General features: G+C 27.5%; 1 protein-coding gene across 2 annotated transcripts in view; it reads right to left on the bottom strand.

The window, feature by feature from the left end:
- Positions 1–245: 245 nt before the first annotated feature.
- Positions 246–10,836, bottom strand: part of LOC108684432 (ADP-ribosylation factor-binding protein GGA1) — a 13,623-nt gene continuing 3,032 nt past the window's right edge. Inside the window, exons 3-11 of one of the 2 annotated variants that reach the window (XM_018188747.1) lie at positions 8,608–8,841; positions 7,300–7,473; positions 6,120–6,339; positions 5,326–5,661; positions 5,028–5,160; positions 4,096–4,436; positions 2,954–3,120; positions 1,809–1,919; positions 246–557 (exon numbers count right to left, since the gene is read on the bottom strand). In XM_018188747.1, the coding sequence (XP_018044236.1) occupies positions 465–557; positions 1,809–1,919; positions 2,954–3,120; positions 4,096–4,436; positions 5,028–5,160; positions 5,326–5,661; positions 6,120–6,339; positions 7,300–7,473; positions 8,608–8,841 (1,809 nt within the window). In that variant the 3' untranslated portion in view covers positions 246–464. The remainder of the gene's footprint in view (positions 558–1,808; positions 1,920–2,953; positions 3,121–4,095; positions 4,437–5,027; positions 5,161–5,325; positions 5,662–6,119; positions 6,340–7,299; positions 7,474–8,607; positions 8,842–10,836) is intronic. The other variant, XM_018188746.1, reaches the window with a different exon arrangement.

The raw sequence follows: 10,836 nt of genomic DNA, 5'->3' as shown, positions 1-10,836 counted from the left end.
TATTTTTATGGATTTCATTCTTAACAACATAATACTCATAAATTTAACTCTCTTCCTGCTCTCTCATTCAATCATATATATGTAAAATGAAAATATCATACGAATGAATTATGATACATTTTCATTTTGCATAAATGTTATTAGAGTAGGACTTCTATACACAAGATATGGAAACGCTTATTATATGGTAAGTAACACGTCAAGTATTTCCACATACTATGTACAGCAGCTGTAAGACTAGACGTTCAAGGAAAAATTAAAATGAGAAAAATTATTAAGAATATGAAGATTTAACTGCAGATAATCTAAGCTTATAGTAGCGCAAAAAAAGTCTAACAATTTTATAATTGCTTGTATTTTTGAATAATTGAAACATTATTATATCATTTTCAACCTACTGAGGGCGCACACGACAAGTATGAGTGTAGCATTGTATGGAGTTTACAACAGAGAATCACTGAATCTCACAGATTAGGTAACGTGTCTACTTCACCCATTTCTGTAACTGTTTCATCATCCATTGTGTAGCTTAACATACACTTCAAAGATACAGGCTCCTGAAAGAAATAATCAATTTTCCACATAAAAAGAAACATTAATTATAAACTCTTATAAAATCAATATCTCCTTTGCTTTTTCATTATTTCACATTTACTACGTAAAGTGAAAATATTTTTGTATAAGTTAACTAAAATAACATTTTCATTGCACGCATGCACATATATACGCATGTGCGCAAAATAATTTTAAATATCTCTTTTACAAATATTTTATAAATGTATACTAGTGCTTATGTAGAATGTCTTTGATCTAACACCATCAGTGATCACATCATCTGCTAACAGATGCTAATGACAGATTCTTAAAGTCATTTAGACACGAAAATTCTAATATCAAAAAATGTTAAGGTTACGAATTAGTTTTCAATTGGTATGTGTTTTCAAATGGTATGTATAAAGATTTTCAAGCAGGTCTCATATTCCAGTTACACAGTGAGAAGGTGCCCGTGGACATTGATGTTAAATATTATCTATTTTGCGTACTGCACACACTTTGTATGTGTTGTATCATTTTACAAAAGTGTAGAATTTGCTATAAAATTATGCACCAAGATTAATGTTTTGTACTCTCTTGCCTAGGGACGTTCGACTTTCCATGTGAAGTGAATTTCACCCCATCTTCCCTTTTTAGGAGCATCTAACTTTACACACGAAACAAATTCCATCCCACCTCCTTTTTTTTAAGGACCGTCTACCCCACCTTTTCTCCTATCTGGGGAGTATCTGACTTTCTACGCGAAGGAATGTCCACCCTATACTCTCTATTTGCGGCATGACGACTATGCCCATACGTACTGGTACTGTACGACTACAATCTGCATAGTATGAAAATAAAATGATACTTGCATCGATTCAATTCATTAATTCATTCATTTCAATAAGAAAGATAAACATAACTCTTGAGTACATATAAAAGTACCGTATAAAAGCTCATAATCTATGACATATAGGATGTCAGAAAATTATGTAATATTTATGTACTTTTTCTATTAATAACTTTTTAATGAATTACGAGCGACAGCTAAAATTTGTTCAAGATCATTCAAAGTCATGATCTTGACAACATATGTCAAGGTCATTTGAGGATAATCTCTTATTTATTAGCTGCATATTTACCAAAGTTACCGTATATTATACATATTAATAATATAATATTAATAATATTAATTAATTTGAATATTTTCCATCTCAAATAATTGAACTATTAATTTATTGTCGAAAAGAATAATTATTATGTAATTGTATTACCTTGAGAGGATTTGCAATCAGCATAATCTGTGTGATTGCGGATGGAGGGAGGAATGGATTATGCGGTGGCAGCTTTGTTCCAGAAGGTGCCTGCAGTCTACATTTGCATTTCTATGTATAATTATACAAAATCAAAATTAAAAATATTTATTTAATTAAAATTTCTTTAAAAATATTCATAAATTCTTAAATATTAAGATTTTTAAAGTTTTGGGAATCTATCATCTTCTTGTTAAATTCTTTTTTACGCTTCTTTTAAATTCTTTTTTATTGAACTTAAATTCAAAATTCTTTAAGATTTTATAGAAACCTCGTATTTTTATATCTTTAAACCCAGATAACAAGTTGCCTGCAAGTTGCTATCAATATGCTTGAAATGCTATTTTGCTTAAATTGCCTTCAATATTAAACAAAGCTACTTTTCATTATTGGATTGATTTTTATTACCATTAACAGTTATAAGCAACTTGATGGCAACAGTTGCTCTCTTACAACCGATCGTACAATGGATTATTGAAAATCATAGAAAACATTTCTACCTAAAATCTTAAGTTGCCAATAATTTGGTGGCATTTTAAAGGAAACCATTGTCATAAAAAAAATATTTACTCAGTATGATTTTGGTACGAGATAGGCTGTATATTTTATTTACTTAACGAATAAATCAAAAAATGTATTATGCTTTCATCTTGGAGCCCTTGGTTCCTCTTAAAAAATTATTTTATTAGAACAAAATTGAAAGTCTTTCAATACTCTTTAATCCTATTCTATGTGTTTTTTAAATTTGGGAAATTAAACTCGCTGCGTTCTGGCAGTGTCATGGACAATGCATCATTTTCATTCAATTGATAAAAATAGACTACATATTTTATTTTGGTTTTCAACAGATTATGACAATTTTATGGCAATAAGTATGCTATAGCATTTCCGCACGTTTGCGCAAACAATCTTTGTCGCATAATGTCTTTAGATTGCCTTAAACGAAATTATTATTTTGGTAACAACATGAAAGCAAACAACTGAAAGCAAACTTGTGTTAAGCACCTATTTCCTTTCTTACTATGCAGAAAAAAATATTAAGTTATATCGAAAATTTATGTATTTTATATGGGAGATTTAGAAAATTTTAAATTTTGAATACTTACCTTAGACACAACCGCTTGAAATAAATAATTATTAAGTGGCTTTGCGTTTTTACTCATTGTAGTAATTACTATTACAGATACATCTGATCTAGGGCTGTCCTGAGCAAAATGAAGCACCACACTTACGCCATTTTTTTCCTCAATTACTGTTATAGGTGGATTTGTCCCTGTGAAATAATTAACATTATTTTTTTTTAATTATATACACATGCATACGTGCACGCGCGCGCACATATGTATGTATATACGGTATTCACCTAAAACAAAACACAGAAAATTAAACTCGGGCAAAAATGTTTCAGATAAAAGTTGTATGGAATATAAATAATGATAAAATCAATTTTCAAAAATCTATTTTTTAAGGCTGTACATTTTCTTAAATAGAATAATGATTATTTTACATAATATTCCTCTAAATTATTCTTATGTAAAAGTATTAAGATAGAGATATAAAAAAATCTTTCAGAGTTGTATGTTTTTTATACTATATTCTGATACCTATTGACAAGAAAAATTAAATATTTCGTAAACTATTAATTTTTTAATTATCATATCCAATACTTATGTATAATCAGATAAATCAATTAATGTAAAGAAAAAAATCTTAAAAAAAATGTGTTGCATATTGCAGAATGCATAATTTTTTAAAATAAACAATTATGTGTTTTATTCAATTATTTATCTCATTATTCTTGACATAAAGATATTAAAGGCATAGTTATCAAAAAAACAAACAGTTTAAATGTTTAATTCTTTAAGTCAATATATGTTAAATATAATATAAAATACTTAACTTGAAACTATAGTTTTTTTTATAATTCTATCTTAATACTTTTATTATTATGCAGAATAATTAGAGGAATTATATTATGTAAAAAAAATCATATTATTAAATTTAAAAAAGTGAAGGGGACTTTCATACGATCTTGAAAAATCAATTTTTAGAAAATTAATTTTACATTATTTAGTCTCCTTCAAATCATGCAACATTTTTATCTGAAACATTTTTGTCTATCGGGTTTAGTTTTCGATGTATTCCGGTATTTTATAGATGGACCATCCTCTAAGAAATGTAGAATAAAAAAAATTAAAAATATGAACAAAATAAAACAATGTCATAATAGATAAATTTATCTAATAACCTGGTTTAATATCTTCAAGGCAGACAGTGATATCAGTCAGTTTGATTTCAGGCTCAATATTTGCTATCCTTGACATACCATTCTGCAATTGCGTCATTTCCTGTGACTGTATTTTTACATCCATTATTTCTGAATTACTATTTTTTTTGCACAAATCAACATTAATTTTTGACGAATTTGAAGATGCAAAAATATCTAAATTACTATTTCTTTCACATTTCCTCGTATTCGGTTGTTCTGTTGCAATATGTTGCAATATATTATTAGAATTATGGGACGAATTTTGTTTTTTACTGGGATCATAAGTGTTTTGAATTTTTGTCACGTTATTATTTGTTTTGCTGCAAAAAATCAAATATTTTTTTAATTGTAAGTTTTGAAAATATTTTGAGTATATAATTGAGTACTGTACATCTGACCCTACGGATTCTCTTCCACTAAGTCTATACGATGTCTATGAAGTTAGCACATTTCTTTATTTTCGATTTTTTTATATTAAAAATACAGAACATTTTATTATTTTTAAAAGAATAATAGAACAATGGAAAGTGCTACCGGAACAATTATTATTTTTTGAAAATTAATAAAATGCCGTGCTAACTTCATAAACACGACTACATGATCCGCTAAAATTACGTAAATTTAATATCCCTCTCAGATCAATTATTAGTGTTATAAAATCCCCGACATATGACCTCTCATGTTTTCTTGACAGACAAATACTGACTGAGACAGTAATTAAAAATTATTTCCGGCACTGCAAAATCGAATTTGGTTTATCTTATTTATAATCGATATATAAGCTTTATGAAAGCTGAAACTTTTATGTCCGTTTAAAGATTGAGACTATTTTTTTGTGTTTTTTTATTTTCAGCACTTCCGATATGATTTAAGATTCAATCTTCATCCAATATTCATAAATATGCCCTTACCCTTGTGACAAGCGTGTAGTTGACACTGTACCCGATAAACTTTGTTTAAGTAAAGTTTCGCCCAATTCGTTCAATTCTTCCAATGCTTTTGCTTTACTGTCTATTTTTTCTTCGTCAGTGTTGGTAATTTCGCCTACAGATTATCGTCATTTAGAAGAATAGTACAATATAATGAATAAATATAAATATAAATATAAAATATAAATATTAAAAAAATGCAAAAAATATTAAATGCTTTATCATTTTGTAAGTCTTTAATTATTTGCATTAAATTGTTTCAATTACAATTTATGCTCACTTTTCTTATTCATGGGCGAGATACTAATTGGTTGCATTATAGCGTTTGGCATTAAAAAATTTGTTTCAGACTTCATTGGTTTTTCTAATACATTAAAGATATCTCCGAGCACGTCCATATCTGAACGATGATCCGTCGACGATGTGCTCTGCATCATGCTTAAACTGTTCTTACAGGAAATCATCTCAGTGGGGGATGATAGATCCAGAAGGGATGGTTCATTGTAAGTTGGCTTAGAAGCCTCTGTCGTAGATTTGGGGAATTGTCCAAGAACGATAATAGATGTATACTTCTCAAAAACTTGATTCAACTCATCACTCGCAGCTAGTACATTACCTGATGTCACAGAATGCACAGAAAATTAATTAAAAAGATTGATGCAGATAAATAAATAATAGGTATTGATGTCCAATAATCCAGTTTTAAGGCGCCTCCAAACGATATGGTCCTCCAACATTAGCAAATATCATACATGACATACAAAATTATTATTCATATCGAATGAAATCAATATTTAGCGAATAAGTGCAGAATTGATGTATACATTGGCCATATTATCTGGAGACATCTTTATGATATGTCATTTTTAATAAAATAATTCAATATTTAAATTGAAATACTTCACATATTTTTAACTCGTTACTTATATTATATAAAATGTACAGATTTTCAGTTCTGAAATGTATAATTGCAGCTTAAGTTTTTTAAATTATATTAACGTAAAACAAAATTTTTTAAACTAGTTATAAAAAAATGAATAAATCGTTTAGATATAACAAGATATGATAAGCTACCAAGCATTTCAACATTGCCCTGAGTTTCGCTGGCAAGTCTCAACAAAATAGGTTTCAATCGCTCGCATGCTTGATATAACTCTTTCATTAATTCAAGATCCTCTGTACTAGTTTCATTCTGATTATACGAATCTAGCATTTCTGATAGTAGCATTACATTATTTTGCACAGATTCTAATTCCATGCCTCTTCGAGAGTTTAACTGCAGTCGTTCCTCATCCTACAAAAAGAAATATCTGTAATGAAAATCTTTAAAAATATGAATGTAAATTCAAAAAATTAAAGTCAAAATAAGAAAAAACAGGAAAAAAAATTAAATACAATTGACGCTTCTTATTTTAGAATTCACGATTCATAACTATGATCGCATTTCTTTATTCGCGATAGATATTGCAATATTCGCGAATACAACTTATTGCATGTATGCAATTATCATTTTGATCTTGATTTGATTTAAAATCCAACGAATTTTTTTCTTCCCGAATCATTCTTTCAACAAAGAAATTTTTTCATGAATTATAATGAATTGTAAATTCCCTTTCACAATTAAAATATAAATAACGTAATGCTAAATAATTTTATATAAAATGAAAAAATATTTGAAAATTATAATTCAGTTATTGACTCCTGGATAGTGATTATGTAACTTTTTCCCTAAGATTAGTTTTCCCTAAGATTAGATTTGCTTCTGCTCACATTATTCTGTTAATTTATAAAATGTAGAGTAATAGCTTTCACTACAAAATTTATCTTTTAGTAACATAAAAACCATAATTTTAACAAAAATAAGTTGAATACATTCACTACGTGCAAACAATATCGACAATTGATGTTTTTATTATTATTATAAATTATGTATTACTTATAAAATAAATTTTCCAAACCAATTAACAACTAAAATTAATTAAAATTATATATTAAATACACACATATACATTATATTTTCATATACATTACATATTTTATTTTATTTTAAATAAAAATAATACTTTTCTCTTTGATTTTTGTTTAAATTTTTTAAATCTCATTTACTATCATATATTTAACCATTCCATATGGTTATTGTATCATGGATTATTGTATCGGATACGTAAGACCTGCGAGTAAAAAGCGTCGATTGTATTTGAATTTCAATTTCTTTAAAGATTTTATATCAAATATCTCTCTAAAATGTAGATACCTCTTTCACCATAAATTTAATCAGTCGGTTTGCAGATTGTAAATCAGAAGGATCTTTACTATGAAGTAATCTACGCAAATGCTTTGACATCTCTTCATTTTCGAATATATTATTTTTTATCTTAGACGATTTTTTACTTTCTTCATTGTTTGCCATTATAAATGCAGCATCTTCCTATAATTTGTTCTTATCTCATATATTGCAAATCTTTAATAATTAACTAATTAATAATTCAATCTAAATAATATTTACTATTTAAACAAATGTTACAATAAAATAAAAGAATATAATTAAAAAAATAATATTTAAATATTATATATAGAGAGTAGTAATAAAATTAAAATGAAATCCTACACAATAATAACAATAATTATAATAAAGGTATAGTTAAAAACAGTTTGACAATTAAGTTTACAGATAAAATGTAATTAAGTATAATTTATAATTCAGAGAGAAATTTAAGAGAATCCTTCTCAAAATGCCCCGTGCACTACTGCCCTCTGAAGATGTGGATGTAAACTACACAACATATCCATTTTTTTTGCGGTGCTCCTCAAATAAATCGCTGAAATTATTGAAATCTCAATTATTTAATTTGATAGATTTTAGTTATTTCAGCAATTTTAGCAATTTATTCACTTCTCATGAACAGATAGGGTGAACTAAATTAAGTTTTAAAAATATCTCGTTAACTATTGCAAAAATAGTACAATACTTTTCAATTCATGATCAGTTTCGTTCGTTTACTTATGATATCTTATGATATTATATAATGATTATCAAAGACATTTAAATATTTCGGAAATAAGTTGGATTTTATTGTAACAAAAATCTTGAAATACCGTTGCAACTAAAAATTCAGAGGATTTAAATTGATTTAAATCGAGGTAATGTGAAAGTGAAATGCATGTATATTTGATCTTCTGCTTACTATGTAATTATTTCTGTTGATGTGAATAAAAAAAACTGTTTATTTTTTATTTACAATTCGAAAAAGAAGTTTCTGGATTTATACATACAACTTTTTTTATTTTTATCAATTAGAGTAATTTCTACAACTCTGTATAAGGGACTATAAACTGAGTTCCAGATTGTTTTTGATTATTTATATTGAGCTATGTAATACTGCGAAATAAACAATTAATTGAATACTTTGTGTTTTTAATATTGCCATTATTGTAGAAAAATAGGAAAATATCTGTAAACATAATTATCAGACTATATATATAAATAACATATATATATAATAAATATAAATATATATATAAATAATACAATAATATAAATATAACATTTGGCAAAGGTAACCTCGATGACTCCTTGTTTCTTCAACATTTCATAAGCTTCCTTAATTTTTGATTCGCGAGGATATTCTTTGATCCATGCATAAAGAAGTTGCAAAACCTTTTGCCGTACACTCGCTGTAGTGCGATTACCTAAATATTTTGGCGAAACCAATTTTATCATCTCATTAAGGAAACGAAATTTACCAACTTCCGCATGAAATAATGGGCCACATCTCTTCATACAAGTATCTAATAACTGGAAAAATAAAAATCTACATATATAAGTCGTGTATTTAAAATTTTATAAATTTTAAGTTCTCAAAATCTTGTTAAGATTTTATTGTTGAGATCTTATTAAGATCAAAGTTTATTATCTTTGTTATCTTATTTATATTGTTTTAAAAGAACCTCATATTTTATTTATTAAGGATTTTGGGTCACGAGCGAACATATTTGATTTCTATGTGTGTATTGATTGTATTGTTTGTAGAGAAAGAAATTGACAAAAATAATAACATACCCAAGTGAGGATTTTTACAAATATTCAGTGTTGATCCAATATCGAAGCAGTAGCGTAGTAAAGGAAAAGAGGGCGGAGAGAGCGGGGCATCCCAGATACCCTTGCTAAGACTCCCGTCTTAATGTCGATTCAATAGTATATACATATACTTCCTTGTGTGCATTTCACTTAATATTCGCTCGCGTCTCTCATCCTTATCATCTCATCCTTGTTTAATATTTGATAACAAAAAGGATAAAATGATATTCACAACATTAAATGAAACGCACTTCTCATTATAAGCAGAAAGAGACAAAAGATTTCGGGCAAAAAACAAAAGAAGAGCAACTAAATCGGTGAAATTGTTATCTTTTATAACGAACTTTCTTTTATTACAATAGGTATAAGTTTCTGTCTCAGGCATTCCCTTACTACGCCACTGTGTTGGAAACTGAAAGAATGACGAAAAGGATAATTTCATCCCGATTTTTTTCGGTCCTCGATTTTGGAATCGAATTTTATGCCAAATGATAGTTCATGATGAGACATTCGCAAAAACAGTTTTATCTTGAACATACGATTGGTTTTAAACAAGTTCCTAAAACAAGAAAATTAATGGAATGCTATGCAAGCTCAAGCTATGCAAGCATTTAATCCCAGAATCTTCGTAAATAAAGCTGGCTGCTGCCTTGGTTCTTCCCCACATTCATTACTGCTGTGCAACTTTTATAGACATGATCGATGAACTTGAGCCCAAACGCAATAGAACTATAACTTCATGTATTAAATTCATTTATAATGTGAGAAGAACTGAATACATAATTACGTCTTACTGTAAACGTGCTTGTTAGTTAAAAGTCAATGTTAGGAAGCAATGTTTTGTCTGTTATACAATATCCTATGGATGAGACGACATAGATCTCTATTTTCAAATTTTTCATTTTGTTCTCAATATTTTAATTTTGTTCTCATTTTGTTCGTCGAACAGAACGTCTCTGTTGGTTCTGTCATGTCTATCGTATTGAGTTTTTACGATTTTTTTTTAATTTTATTGCCGTTTTGTTATGGATCTCCTATTTTATATACGTTACTTATACTCTGTTGCAATATTTAAAGCGACTCTATGCGTATTTACTCAACAAACACAGCTGTCTTTTTTCTAAAGTAAGGGTGTTGTTTACTGTTGCTAGCATAATAATTTGAGGTATGTCATCAGTATAACCATCCATCCAAAGATACATGTATAATAATATGCACAAATACTCTGGCTTGCCTTATATAGATTTTAATTATTATTAGTCCATAAAATAAAAAATGTTTAAAAATAAAATTATTATTATTGTATATTAACTATTATATGTTTTATTGTTAAAAAAAAGAAAATTTTTTGTTTTTCTTAAATATAATAAAACATAATTAATACACAATAATAATTTCCTTTTTGAAAAATTTTGTTTTCAAAGCAAATCGAAATCATTTCGAACATGATTTAACATCGATGTCTTAACAAACTATATAATTGTTGTTTAAGAGTCTAGCGATGAATATATTCGTTTTCTATTAAGAAATGTTTATAAATATCAAAATAAGCTTCAAGTAATATTTCAATTCGATGAAATTTCGATTTTGACATCGATTTGACGTTAATTCGATGAGTCATTTCTCATTCGTTCGTGGCCCATTTTGCCCGAGATTCTTTCATTCTTTCATTAGTTTTATAAATAAGTGTAGAATTTTTAAGAAATATTTTAT

The sequence above is a fragment of the Atta colombica genome, unplaced genomic scaffold (assembly GCF_001594045.1).
Source record: "Atta colombica isolate Treedump-2 unplaced genomic scaffold, Acol1.0 scaffold134, whole genome shotgun sequence".
NCBI lineage: Eukaryota > Metazoa > Arthropoda > Insecta > Hymenoptera > Formicidae > Atta > Atta colombica.
This window is presented reverse-complemented; position numbering and strand designations above follow the sequence as displayed.